This window comes from Bos indicus x Bos taurus, chromosome X (genome assembly GCF_003369695.1).
Source record: "Bos indicus x Bos taurus breed Angus x Brahman F1 hybrid chromosome X, Bos_hybrid_MaternalHap_v2.0, whole genome shotgun sequence".
Lineage (NCBI taxonomy): Eukaryota > Metazoa > Chordata > Mammalia > Artiodactyla > Bovidae > Bos > Bos indicus x Bos taurus.
This window is the reverse complement of record NC_040105.1, coordinates 63831576-63855592: the sequence shown is the minus strand read 5'-3', so window position 1 is coordinate 63855592 and position 24017 is coordinate 63831576. Positions and strand designations below refer to the sequence as shown.

The window sequence follows — 24017 nt, the reverse complement described above, 5'->3', positions numbered from 1 at the left end:
TGGTCACTGGGCTGGGGATCACAGAGAGCACCCATATGGTCCTTTTTCCAGCTACCCCATGGTAGAAATATATATACAGGCATCTCAAGTGATGCTGACCCACAAGGAGTGTGCCAGTCTCCCAGACCAGAGTGATGTTAAGGTGCTTGGACCCACTGTCCAGACAGAAATCACCTATGCCTACATTGTGGCTGAGCTTGGACTTGCTGCTACATATTGTCCCAGCCACCACCAGATCTGGTCTACGGCTCCCAGAGCTTTCATTCTCAAAGAATCCTTACTAAACATTTGGGCAGGAGCAGGGCTGCGGCCTACACTGCATGAATGGAATCCAAAGCCAGGCCTAGGCTCACAGAGGGGAACTAGAAAGAAACAGCCAAAAGGCTGCTCCTGTGATTAACCAAGCGAATAGGTAACCAGGGCAGAATGAATAATCAACAAACACATCTACATTATGTACAAGAATAAGGGTAAATGCTTACCTGACAGCAGAGAGCGAACAGGAGAATAGGCAGGGCAGAACCAACAATTTGGCCACTCTTCTAACTAATCACGAGAGGCTCTCTGGATAAGGTGGAATTTCAGATTGCTAAGCATGTCTGCCCTCTCTGTAATGTGATTAAAATTGGTTTAGAGATTTGTGCTATATTTCAAGTGAGTGCTGTGCTTAAAGTGTAATTGCATTTGGCCGCATATTTGACATTCTTGAAATTAGAGCAGCTTGCATGCAATAAGGAAATTTGTCTAGAATGGAATTTGATTTTTAAGCCAACACACAGAAGAGCAGTTACAATCTGAGCCTCTGATGGATGGTTCCTTCAGGGCTGCCTCTCAGCTGGCTCTCTCTGTGCTGAACTTCCTGTTCATTCTGGAACTCTTCTCCAGCACTCAGTGGGAGGGGAGCTTCTTGACCTTTGACTCCAGAAACTACATTTCTCCTGGCAGTCACAGTCTGAGCTATCATGACTCCCCAATCTAGGCCTCTCCTACACATCTGCCAGCCTGGGACTGTACACCAGGCGGGGCAATTAAGAACTTTATCTTTGTTACCCAGGACTTAGGACCTTGATCTGGTATCTGAAACACACAAAGCTGGTGCTATGTTTATCCTGGCTTGCTCTCCTATGTCAGAACCCAAAAGAGCTGTTAGAATCACTGGGTAATTCAGCAGAGGCTGAATGGTGATGGTGATGAGAAAGGAGAGACAAAGAGAGAAAGGAGAGAGAAAGAGGGAAGGGGATATTTCAGGGTATCTCAAACCATTCCCAGACTGGACTCTGGCTAGTCAGCCATGGCCTTGCCATTGGGGGTTTACAGGGGAATAGCTTGCCTGTGCAGAGAAGGCAATGGCACCCCACTCCAGTACTCTTGCCTGGAAAATCCCATGGACAGAGGAGCCTGGTAGGCTGCAGTCCATGGGGTCATGAAGAGTCAGATACGACTGAGAGACTTCACTTTCACTTTTCACTTTCATGCATTGGAGAAGGAAATGGCAACCCACTCCAGTATTCTTGCCTGGAGAATTCCAGGGACGGGGGAGCCTGGTGGGCTGCTGTCTATGGGGTCACACAGAGTCAGACACGACTGAAGTGACTTAGCAGCAGCAGCAGCAGCAGCAGCCTGCCTGTGTGACACTAGAATCCTAAGACTGAGGGGGACTACAGGCATCATCTAGTCAGTCAGCAATTATTCTGAGGACATGCCGTGTGCCAGGTGCTATGCTAGATGCTGAGGTGATAGAGGTGAACAAAACAGGCCCTGTCTCTCCCTCAGGAGCTTCCAGCCTAACAGGGGAAACAGTCTATATACAGAACTGTGTGATCCTTTCATTACTTGTTGGTGTGCAAAGTGCTCAGGGAAAGTATATCCTAGTTTGATTGTCTGGAAAGCTTCTCTGCCGAATTAATGTTTAAAGTTGAGGCCAGCAGGAGGAGAGGTTAGCTAGGAGAAGGATGGGGAGAGGGGATTTGTGCAGGAGGGAGCCAAGTTCAAAGTACTTCATGGATTAATTAGCTTCACAAAGAGAAACCGTTCCTCAGGCCAGCAGTCTTGCAAATGACTGCTTCTGATCACAAGAAGAACAGACTATGACAAGCCTGGCATAGAGGTATGACTCCCTCAAACATGCCCATGGACCAAGAGGATCAGCTATGCATTTGGCAGGCAGACAGCAGCTTTATTTAACGTTCTTCTGGTCTTATTTTTGTTTGGGGGGCATGGTATCTAGAGGCCTCCAATTTGATACCAGTCCGAAGGATAGGGCAGGCCTCTGTGTATCTCACCTGTCCTTAGTAAACATATTCTACCAAGCCAAGGGAAGGGAAGAAACACTTATGAGCACATCTCTGCATCAGGTGCTTTTACAAAAAGTGAAAATGTTAATCGTTAAGTCGTGTCTGACTCTTTGTGACCCCGTGGACTGTAGCCCGTCAGGCTCCTCTGTCCATGGGATTTCCCAGGCAAGAATACTGGAGTGGGTTGCCATTTCCTTCTCCAGGGGATCTTTGCAACCCAGGGATCAAACCTAGGTCTTCTGGTGGCTCAGATGGTAAAAAAAGGTGCTTTTACAAATACCTCTTTAAATCCTCATAGTACACTTAAGTGGTAGGTACTTTTTTGTTTTCACAGATCAGGAAACCGAAGCACAGAGCAGTGAAATAACTTGCTCAAGGTCACAGAGCTAGAACGTGGGGAACCAAATTCCAACCTAATGGGATTAATTCCCAGAGCAAGCTTTTCCTGCAATTCAACAGTCTCTCTTCACCAGCTGGATGTTCCGATGAAGCAGGCCACCTGGGAGCAGACCCATCTTGGGGTTCTCCGTCTTGGGGCCTACCTTCATGACTGGCCACATTCTCATCACACCTGTGAAGGGCCAGCCTCAGCTCCTGTAAGTTCTCATCAGCCTTGACCCAGCACACAGAGGAGCAATTTAAGGGGGATGGTGTGGAGAGATAGGCCAGTAGATGTCTCACTTGACACTCTAGGGGGGAGAGGGTCCCCCCACCACCATCGCAGTGTCCCTGGAGCCTTGGAAGCAGCTTCTCCTCCTCCCAGGGGAGGCAGCTAATTCTCTGAGCCCTTTTCCCTTCTTGGCATCCTTGATGTTTCCCATTTGTGGCTCCTTTGGCTCTGTGCCCAGGCTGTGTGCAATGATGGGCTGCCCACTCTTGAAAGTTAGCACCATTCCTTTCCAGGAGGTGTTGGTGCTGCCATTGTGAAAAAGGGCTGGGGCTGTGAGAAAATGAAGCGCACTGTCCTGTCTCTTCTGTGGAATAGCTGGACTTGACTCTCCAGTGCCACTTCCCAAGGGACCAACGGGGTTGAGGGGGGGTTTCCTATCCCTGGTCATAAACCTGGGATTAAGCCTTCTGCTATGTGGCCATTTTTCTTACTGGATGGGCCTCTTGTGGAAGAACAATACATCTCATTGAGCATTGTGACTTCTGGCACCTGACCCTGACAGAGAAATCAGGCCCTGAAATCTTAAAGAGCTCACAGTCCCTGAAGACTAACTTATACTCAAGAACAGTGTTTTCCTGACAGGTAAAATTCTTGCTTAGGGGAGGAAAATCACTCAGGAAAATAAAGGCCAACCAAAAAACATGCTTAGGGAATAAAGACATTAAGGTGTTGCTGAGTGGGAGACAGCCGTGGTGAGTTGGGTGAAATGGCACTTTGTAAGATCTCCTCCATCTGGGAGATTCAGAGCAAAGGCAAATATTTGCAGGGATCATTTGATCTGGCTTGAGTGACAGCTTGAGAAATCATTTCCTCTTCCAAGGAATTTCTCTCCCCAAACCTAGGGACAGAGCGCTGAGCTGGGACTCTGCCGTCAGGCCTTTGCCCAGTTCACCTCTTACCCCTCTGAACTGGGCCCTGTGCTGTAGTCTACTGGCCAAAAATGCCCACAGCAAACCTTTTGTTTAATGTGCATGTAGGAGGGCATAGGGCTTGAAAGAGACACACCCAGTGCTAATTGTTTTGAATGAAGAAAAATGAACCCTTTGTTTCGAAGCAAGAAATCTGAGCAAAGAACCAAGGAGGGCTTTACTTCTGCAAAAGAGAGAGGTGCTCTAGGCCCAGGGGGTCTGGAGGCACCTGAAGAGTAACTGATTTAGCTTTTTGTTCCCCCTCAGAACCCCTGGGACCTCCACCAAACTGACATCAAGATTAGAGGCTTCTCACAAAGAATTACACACGCATGCAGAGTGGATGTAGACTCACACAGCTCCTGGGCTGGTGGCTGCCAGGTGTCTACCCTCTGTATTTGGTGCTATGTGCATACACGCTCAGTCGCTTCAGTCGTGTCTGACTCTTTGTGACCCTGTGGACTGTAGCCTGCTAGGCTCCTCTGTCCATGGGATTCTCCAGGCAAGAATGCTGGAGTGGGTTGCCATGCCCTTCTCCAGGGGACCTTCCTGACCCAGGGATCAAACCCACATCTCCTGCGGCTCCTGCACTGCAGGTGGATTCTTTATAGCTGAGCCACCGGGGACGCCCTCTATTGGGTGCTATGCTGGGTCTCAATCCAAATAGTTTAGAATTCATTGTTGTACATCTGCCTTCTCTCACCCACTTTATTAATGTTGATGGGCATTTGAGTTTGCAACCCTTATTACAACTCTGGCACGAAACAATGAATGATAATCACACTGGTAAATATAACCACAGCAACAACCCTCCTATTTGTATAATGATTTAGATTCATGGACTGGGCTAATCATTAGCACCTGGAAGCTTGTTAGAAATGCAGGATCTCAGGCTTCTGAACAAGAATCTGCATTTTAACAAGATCCCAGGTGATTCTATGCACACTAAACTTTGAGAAACACTTGTTCCGTAGACCACGGACAACAGCCACGGGAACTTGGCCAGAGTTCTTGGGCCTCTGGATTACTTGCCACGTTTCCAGTTTTTTCACCTTCCATCACTGACTCTATACCTTAGATCCTAAACAGCCAATGAGTCTGTTGTTGGCCAGCCAACAAGCTGGGAACTAGAGCAGTGTAGCAGACTTTGTAGGTAGTCTGGGAGGGGAGAGGTGATGGTAGATAGAAAGGAGAGACACACGTAGACCCACACGAGGCCTGTGAGAAACTCAGAGTGCTCCCCAATAGGTATTCTCTAGTATATTTAGATGGGCTTCCCTGGTGGCTCAGTGGTAAAGAATCCACCTGCAATGCAGGAGCCATAGGAGACACAGGTTCAATCCCTGGATCAGGAAGATTTCCTGGAGGAGGGCACAGCAACCCACTCCTGTATTCTTGCCTGGAGAATCCCATGGACAGAGGAGCTGGCAGGCTACAGTCCACAAGACTGCACAGAGTTGGACGTGACTGAAGTGACTTAGCATGCACACATGCAGTATATTTAGATATGACCTGGTTACCAGATATTAAAGCAAGGTTAAGTATACCAATGGTTATGGAATGAAACCATGCTGTTGAACAAAAGCACAGAACAAGTGTTTTAGCTATAAAGGTTAAGCAGACATTGAAGTGTTCTCTTCTATCAAGCTATCATCCAACTTCAGCTTGCACTTCAGTGTCAGGGAGCTCATTACCTCACAAGGTATCTATTTTGATTCATGGATGATCGATTCTGTTAGAAAGCCAGTTCCTTGTGTTGAGCTGAAATATGCTTTCCCACTGTTTCTATCCATTTATAAGCCCTAGCTCTGCCCCTCGGGACTCCCACCCCACCTGCTTTTGCTGTCCTGTAAGAGCCCTTTAGAGATACAGGTTCCACACTGCCTTCAGTCTTCTCTTCTCCAAGCTAACAGCTCCTCCTTCAACTGCTTCTTATGGGACCTGGATTCTAGATCTCTCCCCAGCTGTCTGGGCACCCCTTAACTGGAAACCTAGCAGGATTAAGTTCAAAGGTGCAGAAAGAGAGACCAAGAGGCTAAGCAGCAGCCTGAACCCATGGCTGAAGGGAGGGGTCCGAGTGTATGTCCAAGAGGCTTGGCTTAGAATCTAAGGGCAGGCCTTTAGTCAGATAAATAATAAAGGACTTTTCTTCATTTGATAATATTTTAGAACCTGGTACTTTCCACCAGAGGAAAATCAAGGCAGGTTTTAAGCAGTTAGTCCTTGATGCATACTGGTTCCTGTCCCCCCTGGAGAGGGAATACCAGCACTTTCATCTCTCTGCCACTCCCTTTCCCCCCACTGAGCCTTCCTTCACTAAATCAGTAGGGTGGAGCTCCAGAACACTTGGTCAGTGACTGTCTTTGCCAGCCAGGAACCCCAGTAAGGCCAGCCAGGACAGGGAAAAGCCCTCATTCTGCCACCTTTCTCCTTTCTCCTCATGAGTGCTTCTCTGATCACAAGACTGTCTTTTTTATTCTCTGGGTGATTTTCATGAATCTGCCTGAACATTCCATTGCCTAAGCTGCTCTTCATAGATCATACTTTCAGTGGCCATGGGCCCTGCAACTATGGTGAATAATAAAAATAGCAACAATAATAGCTATCATTTATTGAGTGTTAAGTGTTTATTATGTTTCAGACATTTTACATACATTAACTTATTTAATCCTCACAACAACCCTCTGAAGTGAATACTATTATTAGCTCCATTTTCCAGATGATTAAATTGAGGCATGGAGAGGTTAACTAACTCTGCCAAAAGTGGCATGAGAGATATATAGTATTATTTAGACAAGATCGCAGAGAAGGCAATGGCACCCCACTCCAGTACTCTTGCCTGGAAAATCCCATGGATGGAGGAGCCTGGTAGGCTGCAGTCCATGGGGTCTCGAAGAGTCGGACATGACTGAGCGACTTCACTTCCACTTTTCACTTTCATGCACTGGAGAAGTAAATGGCAACCCACTCCAGTGTTCTTGCCTGGAGAATCCCAGGGATGGGGGAGCCTGGTGGGCTGCTGTCTATGGGGTCGCACAGAGTTGGACACGACTGAAGCGACTTAGCAGCAGCAGCAGCAGCAGCAGACAAGATCGGGCATGTTCAGGGTGGTATGGCCATAGACTATAGTACTAATTAGAATCCAGCTCCAAAGCCCACATACTAGCCACGGTCACTGTAGAGGAAAAATTTTGCAGTGTATCCACAGACCACCTCTATCAGAATCATACACGGTGAACCCATCTTTGCTTCATTTTCTGAGGCCTGTGGATTTTATAAGCCAATATGTCTCTCAAACTCAGGGGCTATCAGAACCTCCTTCAGAGCTTATTAAAAACACAGGCACTGGGGCTCCGCCTCCAGAGAGTCTGATTCGGCAGGCCTGAGGTGGGATCCAGAAATGAGCAATTGCCATAATTTTCACTGTTATGAACACTGAGTAATCATCACTGCAGGTTTTCTCCAGCTCTCTTTACCCACTCCTGGACTCCTTCTGGCCAGCAAAGGCTCTCACCATCTCCTAATGTTAGGCTCTCTCAACTCTCCACTGCGTAGACCTCTCCTTTCTTCAGATTTTAAAAGGTGCCTTTTCCTGGGCAAAACTGTACAAATATGGGTTCTTGATCCATCCCCTCCTGGGCTTCTGGGGAGGATCAAGCACCTTTGCTCTCTTTCCCCTCCTCTCTGGCTTCTCTCCTCAAACCATAAATGCACTCAACTCTGCCTAGACCAACAGAAAAACAAAAAACAAACCTTCCTGCTTTCTACATGAATTACTGTTCTCATTTACTATCAACTTCTAGAAAGAGTGAGGCTTCCCTGGTGGCTCAGATGGTAAAGAATCTGCCTGCAATGCAGGAGATCTGGGTTCAATCCCTGGGTCAGGAAAATCCCCTGGAGAAGGGAATGGCAACCTACTCCAGTATTCTTGCTTGGAGAATTCCATGGACAGAGGAGCCTGGCAGGCTACAGTCCATAGGGTCACAAAGAGTTGGACATGACTGAGCAACTAACACTTTCACTTTTCACTTTCTAGCAAGAGTAGTTTATAACCTCCTTGGACAAGTTACTTAACCCACTCTGTACATTGGCTTTCTCAACTGTAAAATGATGATTATGATAGTGAATACATATAACGAGGATTATAATAGCACATACTTCATAGGATAAGGAAGGATTTCATTTAGTATTTCATTTCATATGCAAAGTGCTTCAAGTAATTCCTGGCAAGTGTTCAATATAATAATTATGAACCATGTACACGGTAGCTATTATGATTATTCACAATAGCCAACAATCTAGTCTCAGTCCTCATCCTGAAATTCTGTGACCTTCAATTCTGTTTGACTTCCCTCTTTTTAATATTATTTACTGAAGAATAATACACATACAGAAAAGTGCCCATTTCATAAGGGTACAACTGCATGAGTTTTTTCAAATGAATATGCTTATATTATCAGTGCTCAGATTAAGAAATGGAGTAGTAGTATCATTACACTCAGAAGCTTCCCCCCACTCTCTTAGTCACTTTTCCCATTGTACAAATGAATTTTTAAAACATTTTTTGTTTTAATATAATACCTAAAAATTTAGAACAATTAATTTTCTTATAAATTACCTATTTACTTATATAGTCTGATTTTACAAATTACTTGGCAGCTTCATTTTTCTGAGTACTTAAAATATGAAGCTACTTTTAGGAAAACACTGAATTTTTAATTTGAATTATTCATTATAATGATTTTCAGTGTTTTAAGAAAGAGTTTAACTTTTAATCATGTTAGCTTTGTGCACAGAGTTAGCACACTATAATACTGAAATTTGTAAAAGTTAACAATTAGACCAAGCCTATTAGGGAAATTTTTATTCATTGAAAAAAAATCATGGCTGATTGTTTTTTCATTAAAAAAGGAAAGCATTTGCAATTTTAAATGATTTTTTTTCTTAACTGAAAAAAGGTATTTTGTTTGCAGAAAAAATACTACAAAATAGTTTTAATGAGTCTCTTACAGTATTTCTACACTGATTTGTTCTTATTGAAATATAATTTAAAATGAAACTGTAATATATGCTGTAAATAATCTGGAGAAGTTAAACTCCATAATTCCACTGGGAGAAAACCTCTGTTAATATTTTGTGTCTATTCTTACCATACCTATTCTACACAAATGGAACTGTTAGAGAAACAACAGGCTCAAAATGGAATTGCCTGTGCTGAGTTCCGTATCAGTAAACCCAGACTTAATACCTAATCAAATTGCAGTTTTAGCCCATCCCAGGAAAGTGACTTTAACCAGCCAGCCTGGAATTTCCTGGCCAGTACTACTGAGATAATTTGCCACATAGACCTCTGCTTTTAAAAACCTTCCATGTTGTACAGTTCTTTGGAGCTCCTCTCTACTTGCTAGATGGGATGCTGCCTGATTTATGAATTGTTGAATAAAGCTAATTGATCTTCAGATTTACTCAGGTGATTTTTGTTTTTTGACAGAATTCTAAGAGGTGCTCCCTGCCATCCTGTCCACCTATCACCCTTCCCACCTCAGCCTCTGGGGACTTCCTTTCTGTCTTCAAAGATCAGCGAGGGAAATACATCAAGGCTAAAAATTTGACGTGGCTCAAAGTAAAAAACAAACAAACAAACAACAAAGCAAAACAAAAAGTTATTAAATTTCAAAGCTTCTGCTGCAATTTCTCTGGGTCATCACAGTTTAGTGGTTCTACTTTTAGACAAGGCATTGTAGTGGACCTCAGATCTCTGTATGAGTAGAAGCTGAAGAAAGAAATTTTGCTTTGCAAATGATGCAAAACTCAAAATTCATTGTGGGTCCGAATTCAGGAAAAAATTATATTGCTTTTAAAATAGGGAATTCAGACAATTATCTCTGAGAATTCATTGCTTTCCTTGAAAGCAGTGGGATGTGCATAGGACAAAGAGAGAGGCTGTGCACTGTGGTCAAATATTATCTACTAGAGAACTATAGGAAGAAGGATGCAGAGCCCTCCCTGCATTGTCCTGCTGAAGTTCTTGTCTTATTATTATCAACTGAAAACTTGCAAGCTTGGTAACAGTACTGTTGGGTGACACACACTTGCCTTGCTACTGCTTTTATTTATGTATTAGTAATTGGGGGGGGGGGGGCACTGGACCATGCAGTTTGTGATATCTTAGTTCCCTGACAAGGGATTGAGCTGGGGCCCTTGGCAGTAGAGAACGAATCACTACAAGTGTGGAGTACTAACCACTGAATCACCAGGGAAATCCTGTACTGCTTTTTAAAATTTTGACTATATATTTAAAATTTTAAACTATACTTGTATTTTGATTAAGCAATGCATTCCCACCCTATTCCCAGCTGCTGAGTTCATCTCCTGGGAGTTTCTTATGTATCCTTTCTAAGATAGTCTGCTCACTCACACACTCCTTTCAATTTGGCTCAGAGGTACAAAAAGAAAAACTGGGGACATGTTACTTGATTGGCAGTTGAGGAATTTTTAAGGGCCTATGTCAGTGGACCATTTCCTGAGTTACTCCAGACGGAAACCAAGGAATCAACTCTGTTCCCTCCTTTGTCTTTGCTGCTGCTGCTGCTAAGTCGCTTCAGTCGTGTCCGACTCTGTGCAACCCCATAGACGGCAGCCCACCAGGCTCCCCCGTCCCTGGGATTCTCTAGGCAAGAATACTGGAGTGGTTGCCATTTCCTTCTCCAATGCATGAAAGTGAAAAGTGAAAGTGAAGTCGCTCAGTCGTGTCCGACTCTTAGCGACCCCATGGACTGCAGCCTACCAGGCTCCTCCATCCATGGGATTTTCCAGGCAAGAGTACTGGAGTGGGGTGCCATCGCCTTTGTCTTTACCCTCCACATAAATGTTAATTCTACTCCCAGTGTCCATCGCTTTGGTCCCCTGTTCTCTCCCTGCTGTCACAGCCCCAGGCCAGGTCAGTGTCCTCTGTCATGGATTAAAAGAGAGCGTCTCAAATCATCTTCTTGTTTCCAATCTCTGTTCTTGCAATCCTTTCTTTCCCTAAGATTCCTTATCCCCAAAGCAGAGCTCTGATGTCTCATTCCTCCTGAAAAACAACCTTTTAATGGATTCCACTGCCTCTAGTGTAACATTGTAACTCCTCAGTACAAAAGATTTTTTTCAGGAAGGGTGGAGCAAGTGGGGAGCTTCCCAGGCGGCTCTAGTGGTAAAGAAACTGCCTGCCAATGCAGGAGACATAAGAGATAGGGGTTCAATCCCTGGGTCAGGAAGATCCCCTGGAGGAGGGCGTGGCAACCCATTCCAGTATTCTTGCTTGGAGAATCCCTAGGACAGAGGAGCCTGGTGGGCTACGGTCCATAGGGTCGCAAAGAGTTGGACACGACTGAAGTGACTGAGCATGGATGCACGAAGCAAGTGGTAGAAGTATTCTCTCTTCTCAGGTGTGGCTCGTTACTACATCTGGTCCCTACAGGAAGGCAGCTCGTGATCAGAAACTCATGATAAGGATCAGAAACTGGATACTCCCAAGATCCCCCAGTGATACTTGCATTCCTGGGAATGGACAAATACTAATTCACATTAGACTGCCACAGGTCCCAGAGTTCCCACTTACTCCTTTGAGAAGCCACTTGCCAGGGGTTAGAATACCTTGCGTAGCTCCTTCTTGGTTCCAAGGTAGCCAAGAAATCCAGATAAAACAGCTTCAAGGACATGGAAAAACACTGTTTTGCTACCAATCTCCTTCCTCTTTTCTTTCAACCAAAATTCTGATTGGGATTTTCCAAGAACTTTGAACTCGCCTCCGGTTCCAGGAAGGCCAATCTTATTAGCCTCCTCTAGGAGCTGATTCCGGAGAAGGCAATGGCACCCCACTCCAGTACTCTTGCCTGGAAAATCCCATGTACGGAGGAGCCTGGTAGGCTGCAGTCCATGGGGTCGCGAAGAGTCGGACATGACTGAGCAACTTCCCTTTCACTTTTCACTTTCACGCATTGGAGAAGGAAATGGCAACCCACTCCAGTGTTCTTGCCTGAAGAATCCCAGGGACAGGGGAGCCTGGTGGGCTGCCGTCTATGGGGTCGCACAGAGTCAGACACGACTGAAGCGACTTAGCAGCAGCAGGAGCTGATTTAATTTGGTGATATACCATGGTGGCTTCACCTGAGCAGCCCTGGTCACTGCAGTCCCCCAGCCCCCAACTCAACAGATCTAAGATGGCTGGGGCTCCAGATTTTGTTTCTCACAGGTTCAAAAGTGCATGTGCCCATCAAACAATGGGCTTCACTCTGATTGGACGGGCCCAAGCCATAGATTTACATTGAGCCAATCACTGTGGTCAGGGAGAATCAGTGCTTTGATTGGCAGACCTTAAGAGGAGGGTCCTAGGGGGTGAACCACTTTCACCCCAACACCCCCAAAAGGAAATTGAAGGCTTCTGTGGGGATGGAGGGAAACAGATGCTGGAGATGTGAACAAGCCTTCTTTACTTCGTGTCTTGTCCACTGCCACTTCTGGTGTTTTCCTACTGGGATCCTCACAACCTGGGATGCCTTTCCCTTTAGTGCTTTCCCCCTAAATCTGAGCTGAACTTTCAAGGCTCCCGGTTCCTTCTTCCCACGGCAAGCTGGCCCCGAGCATTCCCATTTCATTTCCTCATCTTCTTGGTGGACTACAGCACTTAAGGGTGGGCTTTGGGTTGGCAGTCACTAGGATTTGTATGGTTCTCATCTCCGAGGCTGTAAGGCCACCTTGGAGAGCACAAACTCACTTTTAATTACTTTGGGGCTCCTCGCTTGGCCTTCCTGGGCCCCTACGCAGCCAGCAGTGCCTGCTATTAGAGACACTTAATGTATTTGGTTGAACTGATTAGGATACTTAAACTGTTTTCAAGGCCCCTCAAATATTTCAGAAGCACTATTTACACACTTAATGTATTCCAGTGTTTCTAGGCTATTCATTAGAACAGGTCCCTTGGGCAACTCTCGAAGCCCGCTGAATCTGTAGTTTTGCACTTAGGAACATGGGCTAGAGTCAATATTGCAGCTGTAGTGTCTCCACCTTAGGGTCTTCATGCAGCTACCCAATACTGTGGTGTCTTCCCAAACTCAAGACTGATCAGGGCCTGGAGAAGGGATTAACATTTCTGTGGTTCTAAAAAGAGGACTCAATTGAGTAAAAGAGGCCTTGCAAACCTCCTTCAGCACTCCCCCAGCTTCCAGCCCAGCCTTCCCCCATGCCCTGGGGCTTCTGTGGTTCTCTTCTGGCTCACTCCCTGCTGCTGCTGCTAAGTCGCTTCGCTTCAGTCGTGTCCAACTCTATGAGACCCCATAGACAGCAGCCCACCAGGCTCCCTGTCCCTGGGATTCTCCAGGCAAGAACTGGAGTGGGTTGCCACTTCCTTCTCCAATGCATGAAAGTGAAAAGTGAAAGTGAAGTCGCTCAGTCGTGTCAGACTCTTGGTGACCCCATGGACTGCAGCCCATCAGGCTCCTCCATCCATGGGATTTTCCAGGCAAGAGTACTAGAGTAGGGTGACATTGCCTTCTCCGAGGAAAGATTCTAGAAACCTATTTCATTTTCAAATTGCTCAGGTAAAGTGGAAAGCTTCTAAATTCCCATTAGATGCTTGAATGGCCTGAAAACCTCTGTGAGGTGATGGTTATCCAGCCTGGGCTCACATACCTCCAATAACGGAGAACTCACCACCGTGAGATGATTCTTCATATCTTTGACTAGCTCTGATGATTAAAACCTTCTTTTTTATGCCAAACCAAAACTGCTTTCCTATTGGTTCTGCCATGTGGTGTTGCAGGAGTCATATACAGTGTTCAGAGACAGGTCCTAAATTTGTGTGTGTGTGTGTGTGTGTGTGTGTGTGTGTGTGAGACAGAGAGAGAGAGAGAGATGGGGGTGACCAAAACAGACGCAGAGGGAATTGGAAGGGCCTATAGAGATCATCTAGGTCTGTGGTTAACAGTTTTTGGCAAGATTAATTCAGGAGCAATAAACATATTTTGGGCTTCCCTGGTGGCTCAGGTGGTAAAGAATCTGCCTGCAATGCAGGAGACCTCGTTGCAAAGAGTTGAACACAACTGAGTGACGAACACACACACACAAACATATTTAGGGGGCACATTTTTCCTATTCAAAGTGAAGTTGGGACTTGATGGTTGAGTAAATGTGCATTTGCATAATCTCCCTAGGAGATACCACTGAAAAAAGAATCAAAATGAGATAAGAAAATGTCTTCTTTTTCAAACTAGGAACAGGCCACAGTCGCACAGCACAACCTTGGTATCTCCATAGGCAAAATAGTTTAAACCAAAGTACAAAAACAAAGACACCAGGAAAAAAAGGCACAAGCTACCTGGCTCCTCCCACACCCTCCCCTACCCGACGACAAAAGGCAGTCCACTGTTTATTTCTGTTTCCTTTGTTTTCTATCTGTTGCTCCAAGGGCTAAGTTTTCTCTTTGCTTCTTTTTTTTAATCTTCTAAATGGTAGCATAAGCAATTTGCCTTTAGTTTCTACTAGTTATTTTTGTGATGGTAAGCACCATGCTTAAGCCTCTAATTCTCAATTTTTCAATTTCAAAAGTGAAGTGGTATCTCTGATTTACCCTCTGAGAGATAAGAAAAATTTCACACTTATTCTTTACCTCCTGATTTTTGTTGTCTAGTTTTTGTCCCTATCTATTTTAGATTAATTGTGATTATTTTTTCATCACATAGCTTTTCTTCCAAGGACTGTACCTGACTGCCAAAGAGTCTCATTCATAAAAAGGCCCAGGCCTCGTTTCACAAGTGAATGGACTATTTCAAACTTTCAAGAAACAGATAATTCCTATGCTATTAAAATTACCCCAGAGGAAGAGGAAGAAAGGAAATAGTGTTTTGAAATCATTTTTTCTATTTTTTAGTTGATACATAGCTAAAAGTTTCTACTTAAAAATTCAGTGATATCATTATAAACAAAATGTGGTATATACCACAATGGAATATTAGCTTTAAAAAGGAAATCCTGACACCTGTTACAATGTCCATGAATCTTGAAGACATTATGCTATGTGAAGTAAGCCAGTCACAAAAGGACAAATACTGTATGATTCCACTTATATAAGGTACATAGAGTAGTTAATTTGAGAGACAGAAAGTAGAATATTGGTTGCCAGGGGCTAGTGTGAGAGAGAACGAGGAGATGTATAGCTTTACAGAAAAAAAATTAAACTATATCGAAGTATATAGTTTAACAGTGCAACACATTTCTCCTTCTACTCACTCATTTCTTTCCCTCTCCCTAGAGGAAACAATTCATATGGATGATCCAAAATTTACTCAGCTAGTCCTTACTGAGGATATTTAGGCTATATCTAGGTTTTTGCTTTGACAAACAACACTGTAATGAATAACTTTGAAATATACTGTTGTATAATATGTACATCTGTAGTATAGATCCCTGGATATAGACTGCTAGGTCAAAAGCTACATGCATTTTATTTAGATTTATTTATGAATTCATATAGTTCAAAACAGTTCAGCTGTTTAAGAGATTACACAGTGCAAAGCCCCCTCCCATCCTTTTCCCCAGCAACTTGGTTCCCTTCCTCAAAAGCAACCAATCTTATCATTTAAAATATATTCTGTAGTCATGTACAAGGGAAACAGTATATTTATATCTATGAAATATACTTATATATATATAGTAGTGGTTTTTCACACCTTAAACTTGGTATCTATTGCCAAATTGTCCTCCTGTTTACATATCATCAACAATGTTTGAGAATGCTTATTTCTGCATTCTCCCATGAACACAGAATATTATCAAACTTGACTTCTTTGCTAATCTGGCTGATGAAAAATGGTATCTAATTTCATTTGTATTTACTTAATTTGTAATATTATGGGTAAAACTGATGGGTAAAACTAAAGCTGTGAGACCATGCTAGCTTTTCCCTGCAGCCTCTTTCCCACAGGTCCCTTACCTTTCACCTCTATCCCCCGGCTCCAATGAACACGAGACACCCTGTTCTTTCACTCCTGCCTCTGGTCTGGCTGTGTTCCCTGTGAGCTGCTCCTAAGCCTCCCTGCCACCCCCAGGTCTGATGAAGTGTCCTTCGTTTGTGCTTCCTTGCATCACAGCACTGATCATGCTACTTTCTGTTTATTTATGTTTTCCTATCTGCCACCTCTACTGGATGGTGAGCACTAGGACTAGACTTTTTATCTCTCTACCTCTATTGTTTATCATCATTCTCCTCGATAAATATGAAGTGAATGGATGAATGGACAGCTGGCAGTTTCAAATGGAGGTCACTGGAATGCAGCTATTCTGTGTGACTGACTGAAAAGCAATCTACCCTCTCATTAAGAATGGAATATATGTGGAAGGTGGCACTTCAAATCAGTGGTGAAATGGTGGATTATTCAATAAGTGGCATTGGGCTAACTGCTTAATTACCATAATTGGAGAAAATCAATGTATGTCTTTATCTTACACCCAAATAATTTCCAGGTGGATATGCTAGTATTAAATATAAACAGAAAGCATAAATAACTTGAAAGAAAGTGTATACAAATGTTGATTCAACCTAGGGATGGAGAAGCCCTTTCTAAGCATGATAACAAGACAGAAACCATGAAGAAAAAGATCAGTAGATAGACTCCACTACAATCTTAAACTTTAGCATATGGAAAACTGAAAGGTTAATAATATATGGGAAAAAATTATTTTTTAAAAATCTGAATGACAAGTGGAAAGACCTATTAAAAATCCCTAAGAAGAATACAAACTTACCCATAGAAAATTAAGCAAAGGTCAGGAATGAAATATACATGCTAATAAATACTTAGAGGAATATTCCATCTTAGTAGTAATCAACAAAGGGTGAACTAATACAACATTTTTCACCTAACAAAGTAGCAAAGATGATAATTTTCAGTGTTCACAACTATATGGAAAAATAACACTCTCATTCCCTGGGAGTGTAAATTGGTGCACTCTTCTGGAGGGCAATTTACCAGTATGCATTAAAAGCCTCTCCTTTTGATCTAGATCACTTCTAGAAATCTTATCAAAAGGAAATAATCAGAAATATGGACAAGGACTCAGCTACAAGGATATTACAATGGCATATTTATAGCAGTGAGAAATTGAAAGCAATCTAAATGTCCAACAATAGAATAGAATAAATAAATCATGGCACATTCACAGGCTAGAATGCAGGCATTAAAATCATTGTATTGAAGACTAAGGACAAAGTTTATATTGTATGCTTATATTGTATTGTTAGGTAAAAGAAAAAAGTAGTTTGAATAGAATGATACGAGTTTGATTTTTTACAATATGTGTGTCTATGTGTTTGTGTAGAAAAAGCCTGGAAGGAAGATACTGACCTGAAGAGTCCTTGTACATGGGCCACCCTGTCCCCAAGAGGGCACTTTGGTAAACTCCAGTGGCTTTTGCTTTTACACTGTAGACCAAGGAGCTCTGGCTCCCACTGTGGGACCCGTGGAAAGAAGCTAAGTGGCTCCAAAAGTTACTGCAGACAAAATGAAGGAGTGGTTGCTGCCATACCTGATAGTGTCATAGTCTTAGGCCCCTAGGTAATGATACCAACATTTATTGTACATTTTATGTGTATTTTCATTTAATGTACCTACCATCCCAAGAGATACCTCTAAGACAAGTATTAACAGTCCCACGCCACTGATGAGGAAACTGAAGCCCAGAAAGATTCAATGACTTATCCAAGTCACAAAAACAGGAAGTGGATAGATGAAAGTGAAGTCGCTCAGTTGTGTCCGACTCTTTGCGACCCTGTGGACTGCAGCCTATCAGGCTCCTCCGTCCATGAGATTTTCCAGGCAAGAGTGCTGGAGTGGATTTCCATTTCCTTCTCCAGGGGATCTTCCCGACCCAAGAATCGAACCCGGGTCTCCCTCATTGCGGGCAGATGCTTTACCGTTTGAGCCACCAGGGACTGGGCTTCAAATCCAGTTAGATGTCCTTGTCTTTGGCTCCTAAGGCAAAAAGACATGATAATGAGTGAATGAAGAAGAGTAAGCAAATTAATGAAGTTGCTTCTGGAATTGGATTCCTTTGGGAACAGCACCCCATGGCTTTTGCACACAAAATTGCCCAGAACAATCGCTGTCCTTAGTGACTGTGGTCACTGTTACAAAATGGGACAGACTGCAAGTCCCTCTGTCCTGCCAGATCCCTCAGTGAAGGCCCCTTGTTTTTTGTGCTCTGGGCCTGGGTGGGATCTGGCCTGGGTTTACTCTTCCCTGTACTTCCAGAAAAAGGCAAATCCAGTGGAGGATGCTGGGACAGACCCAGTAAGATCTTAAGGGTTCCCAAGACAGAAATAGTTATTTCTCTTTTTTTAAGGACAAGCCTGTAAAATGGGACTCTGCTGTTTGTTTGGTGCCTTCTGCCAAAGAATTCCTTGGGCAGCACCAGCCCCTCCTCCACCACTCCCAGCAAGGTCCACATTATCCAGACAGTGCCGTCTGCACCAACCTAAGCCCTCTTTTCCACTCAGGGCCTCTTCTCCACCCATGCCCCCTTCCTCGGCCAGTGCACCCTTCCTCCCCGATTTCTACCCAGCCCCTCCTTACTTTATGGGCAGATATCTTCCCTAGCCAGGTGCCACGCCCTAGGCCTTCCTACTTCAAAAGCCAGGAATCCCTTTTTCATCTTATACCAATTATACCCTCTATCAACCAGGCCCCTAGTCCTTGTCACCAGCCTATTCCTCCTTTCTCACTTCCCAAATGCTGCTCCTCAGTCTACATATCCTTGGAGCCAGCCCCACTGCCCCCTCCAGGTAGTCCCATTTCCCCACATTATGCAGCCTGCTCCAGTACATAACCCATCCCCTATTAGAAGCCCATAACCTGCCTGTACTTCAAAATCAGCCAGACCCTCCTCATCCAGGCTCTCTTTATCTATTTATGCCTTCCACCCTAGCTACCTATGCCTGCTTCCCTGGCCAAGTCTAGCTCTCCAGCCTGGTTTCCTTCTCCAACTAGGCAGGCTTCCTCTATACCCACCTAGATCTTCTCCCCAGCCGAGTCATGTTCCCAGCCAGTATCCCCCTTTTGCAGCAACCCTACCCAGGCCCTTGCCCCAGAGTGTTACTGCTCCCTTCTCCGAGCCTGTACCCAGGCTCCCTGACCCAACTTGGTTTTCCTTTCCCAGTCTATGTCCCCTTACCTAGCCAGGACCCTTTTCTCAGCCAGACCCTCTTCTTCAGCCTATGCCTCCTTCTTTGGATTTGCCCCTTTCTAAACCAGCCATCTTATTATCCTGTGCCCAACTCTCCAGCCTCTAACCACTTACCTGGAAATTTTCCCACCCTGTGCCGCAGCCCGGCCTCTGTATCATCCTATGGCCCCAGCCTCCCCTCCCCAGACAGGCCCCAATCCAGTCCATCTTCTTCCCCACGTAGGACCCGTCTGCTCACAGGACCCTCACCCAGCCAGGCTCCTCCCCAAATCTGCGACCCTGTTGACAGCCTCCTTAGCCAAGCTACCCTTCCCCAGGCAAGGCCCCTTTTCAAATCTTTGTTCCCTTGCCCTCATGGGACCCCTACCCCAGAAGGGGCCTCCTTCCGACAGCCAGGTGCCTGTGCCCGTCTTTTCCCTTTTCAGCTGGACCACTTTTCTAAGGAGTTCCCCTTCACTGGCCTTTCATAGCCAGTGCCTCCTTCCCCAGGCAGGCATCCCCCTCTCTCAGCTCTACATCACCAGTGAGGTCCCTCCCCAAACAAGTGACCTTTCCCTGCCAGGAACCCTTAACCCACACATACCCCCAGCTGGCAACTCTTTCCTATCTGGATCCATCCCCGCAGCCAGGCTCTCTTCACACCAGAACCTACAGCCTCTCTCCAAATTGAAGCTCATTTTCCCAGGCTGGCCTCCTTCCCAGGAAGGCCTTCTTCCTCACCTGTTGTACCCCTTCCTCAGCCAAACCCCTTCCCTAGCTTATTCCCTCTCCTCAGCCAGACCTTCCCCCCATCCCTAGCCTGTGCCCCGCACCCTCAGCTAGATCCTTTTCCTCAACCATGTGCCCTCCCTCAGCCAGGACCTGTCAGGATACACACCCTTGTTCCCAAGCAGAATCCCTGCCTAGCAGGCTCTCCCCACCTGCTAAGCCCCCTCTCCCAGCCAGGTCCATCAACCCGCCTATTACTGCATGCCCAGCCTGTGTCGATCTCAGCATTCTAGCCTCTCACCACCCTCTCATTCCCTAGGCAGATGTCCTCTCCCTCCCAGGCACCACTCCCTTGCCAGAAACCCTCCCCAGGCAGGCCACCTTTCCCTGCCAGGATATTTTCACCTCCTAATCCCCCCATCCCGGCTAGACTCCCATCCTCAGCTTGTGCCATCCTATCAAGTCTGTGATCCTTTATCTAAGACAGGCCTCTTTCCCCAGCCTCTCTCTCTTCCCCAGCTTAAACCTACTTTCCTAGCCATATGTTCCCTGGTCAGGTGCCAGTTCCCAGTCTTTCCCCCCTTTATCAGTCAAGTATTCCTTTCTTATCCTTTGCCCCCTAACTCAACTAGGCCTCTTTCCCTTGATCAGCCATGTCTCCTTTCCTAACCAGCCCCACCCCATTATCCCCTTCCTAGCCTGGCCTCCCTCTTCACCCTGTGCCAGGTTCCCTTAACTAGCCATCTCCCCTTCTTCTGCCTGTTCCCCTTTCCCCTGCCATGTCCCATTCATCCTCCTAGACTGACCCCTTCCCCAGTTTTCACCCTCCTTCCCAGCCAGGCCTCCTTCTACAGATTATGCCTCCCTTCCTGGCCTATTCTTCTCTCCCCAGCCAGCATTCTCACCCCTATAAAAGGCTCTCTTCTCACAATGCATCCAAATACTCAGTTTTCTCGGGGACTTCCTCTTCTCAGCCAGCTGTCTATATGAAAATGTAACTGATGCACACATTTACATTTACAGTGAGCAATCTGGCAAGATTCCATATTTGTATTTTGAGAACATGACCCCTGACCCTTAGAAAAAAAAAGCAGTGGTACTTTCACTCTTGCAACTAGCCCTGGACTGGCAAGTTTTGGAAAGTGGGAGTACTTTTTCATGCATAGCAATGAGAACACCCTTAACTGAAGCCATTTCATGTTTTCACTGAGTGAAACATCAACTCAGGATAGCTTCAACTATCTTGCTACTCCCTAAATCCTTCCCTGGAAGGCATTCCACTCCATGCTACCACCAAGACTGCAGGCCCATACCTCCTCCCCTTTGGGAGGAAAAGCCTCACCTTTTACTGTGTCCTCCCCTTTCACTCCTACTCCCTAACCCTCCAGGCTTCCTTTGCTGAAGTAGATTCTGGGATACAAGCTCTATATGAACTAAGCCAGCTATACAAAAATAGAGAACTAGGTATTTTTAAACTGCTTTTATTCTTTAAACACATAGCATACATTTTCTGATGTTATATATTTTATTTTAGAAATCTGATGCGTACAAACAATTCTTAAATGAATGTAAGTAATCTCACTGAAATACAGGATGTAAAGGTTATTTTTTTTCACTTTAACTATTTTTTGGCAAATTCAAGATAACAACATGTCTCAAATATCAACAAAAGTATATTGCTCACTTTTTTTTTGCTTCATACCAATTGCAGATTTAACAATAATCAACTACTTTAATATTTTTAAAATCTTTTAAAATACTTGTTATCTCTAAGAATTAAGGAAAATTACTAAGTTCAGATTTTCACACTTCATATCGGTTGTAGATAGAACAAAGTAGACCAACTACTTGAATACAGTTATACCCTCTTATGTCTGAGAATAAAGGAAACTTACTAGTTCAGATCTCACCCCTCACAGTAAGTTAAGCTACCTATCAGTTTGTCTGTTTTTACTTCACACCAATTGCAGATATAATAAAATGGATCAACTACTTGAATAAAGTCACATCCTTTCCTGTCATTAATAAAGGAAATTAAATTGAGATCTTTCACATCTTAGAGAGCTTATCAGTTTAGGTAAATCTATTTCTATATTTAATGCTTACATTTAACTTCTAAATTTAACAAATGCTATTATTTAGAATTCAGCAAACATCTAAACTACAATTAATTTGCAACCACACAAGGTTTTATGAAAAAACAAAACAAAATACTAGAGGAGGTCTTGTTTGTAACTTGAGACATCTCCTGAGTAGCCCAGATAAAGGGAAAATCAACCCCCTCCAACAGCCCACAGTACATTTTTCCCCAAAGAACTAAGCAAAAGTTATTCTCAAAACAAATCATTTTGATCACATCAGCTCCTTTAAGTAATTAATACATTCACAGGACAACGGGAAGATTCTGAGCTAAACTGATTCCCCCCCACCCAGGTGAAGAAAGCATCAAACCAAGTTGCCATTTTTTGAACCTTAAAGTTATTTGCAACAAGACCAATTCTCACGGTGGAGTGTGGGGAGAGAGACCCTTCAGGGCCAGAAGTGGTGAAAACTTGGCAAACTCACTCCTCTTAGAGAGGACTATACAGATCTCTTGGTAGGGGATAGAAGAGCGAGGTGGGTAGGTAGGGGGTGGAGGGCAGAGAGAGAGGGGTGAGCTCTGAGTAAAATGAAGGAAAAAAAAAGAAAAAGAAAACCGAAGGAAAAAAGAAAACAGAGCCTACTGAGGAGACGCGGTAGCCGCGGCTTTGGCTCCGGTGGCAACGGCCACAGCGATGGCAAAGGCGGGCCTAGAAGAGACGAGGGGCTGCGCCCCCAGCGGCGCCGGCCTCCTGCGGCTTCACGGAGTTGTAGTGCGCCCCGAAGTTGCAGGTGTAGCGCACGTAGACCAGGATTAGCGGCTTCTTGGTGTACTCCTCTCCAACGACGATGGCTGGCGAGTCAGCCTGGATCACCTCGATGGGGGTCTGCAGGACGTGTGACAGGGCCCTCAGCTCCAGCTGGCTTCCCCACGATGCACTGCCCACGATGTCGTCGCAGTAGCTCAAGAAGTAGTCGCGGCTGTAGGCGTCACCGGGTGCGAGGTGGCTGAAGAAAGGCAAGAAATCATCGATGTGCTTCCGCATGTATTCGGCGGTGCGGCTCCGCAGGCTCTCCACGGTCACGGAGAACACCAGCTGGTCTTGGATGGCACGATACATGCAGTGGCTATCAGTTGGCATATCCTTCATCTCTAGATGCTTGGCCTCCAGGATGGCGCTGAGCTTCTCTTCCTCATCTTGGCGGAAGCTGGCCAGATACTCCATGTCAACCTCCGCAATCCTCTCCTGGCGTGCTCTCTCGAGGGCTGCCCTTCTTTCGCGCTTTCTCTGTGCCCTGGAGAAGCCCGGAGGCTGGTTCTCGAGATCCATCTTGGCTAGATCTTCAGTGACAGAATCAATGATGCTAATATTAGGGAACCTCTCTTGGAACTTCTCCAGCTCCTGCTGGTGCTTCTGCTCCATCTCGGCCTCAAGGCGGGCCACGTCGAGATTCAACTGCTTTCTTTTCTTCTTGTCGGTCTTGGGGACCGAACTCTTCATGAACTGAATGCGGGCCTGTAGCTCTTTCTTCTCACGGTAGTGGCGTCGTAACATCCGCTGTTGTTCACTCCGTGAATCTTCCATGATCTTTAATGGCAGGCGAGAAGTTTGGTGGCAGCTTAAGTACTACTACCGTTTACATCAACAGTCCAACCGCCAACCTAGCTAGAGTTCTTCAACCTCCTCTGGCCACTGCACTCTGCTGTCCTTGAGAGCTGGCTGCTCTCAGCCTATTCACGGTCCTCTCTGCCATTGGCCAACGTCTCTCCATGGTTACGCCACCTGAACACGTCTGGTGCTATGATTGGCTGTTGGGAGACCCTTCATATGCCTCCATAGACCCCGTAGCAACGGCGGCTTCCGTTTTGAGCTGGGTTCTAATTCCCGCTTTAAAGTCCAGCCTTTGTACTGTTATGTGTGACTATGAGCTTGTGGAGAGTTTTCACAGACTCTTAACTGCCTACTTCACGTCCTAGCCTGAACACAAGGCAGACATTGGTCATGCTTGAGAATCACATGACAAATACTGTTAGCTGAGTGTCCTCTGACACTGGACTTCCCATTGCTCCTAGTGTTCTGGAGGCAACTTGTCTCTCTCCAGTTCTTTCGTTCCCTTGACTGATGAACACTTAATTTTGTG

General features: G+C 45.2%; 1 protein-coding gene across 1 annotated transcript; it reads right to left on the bottom strand.

Moving 5' to 3' along the window:
* Positions 1 to 22585: 22585 nt before the first annotated feature.
* Positions 22586 to 23461, bottom strand: OTUD6A (OTU deubiquitinase 6A). The gene has a single exon (XM_027533894.1). The coding sequence runs from the start codon at positions 23459 to 23461 to the stop codon at positions 22586 to 22588; it is 876 nt and encodes a 291-aa protein (XP_027389695.1).
* Positions 23462 to 24017: the final 556 nt, after the last annotated feature.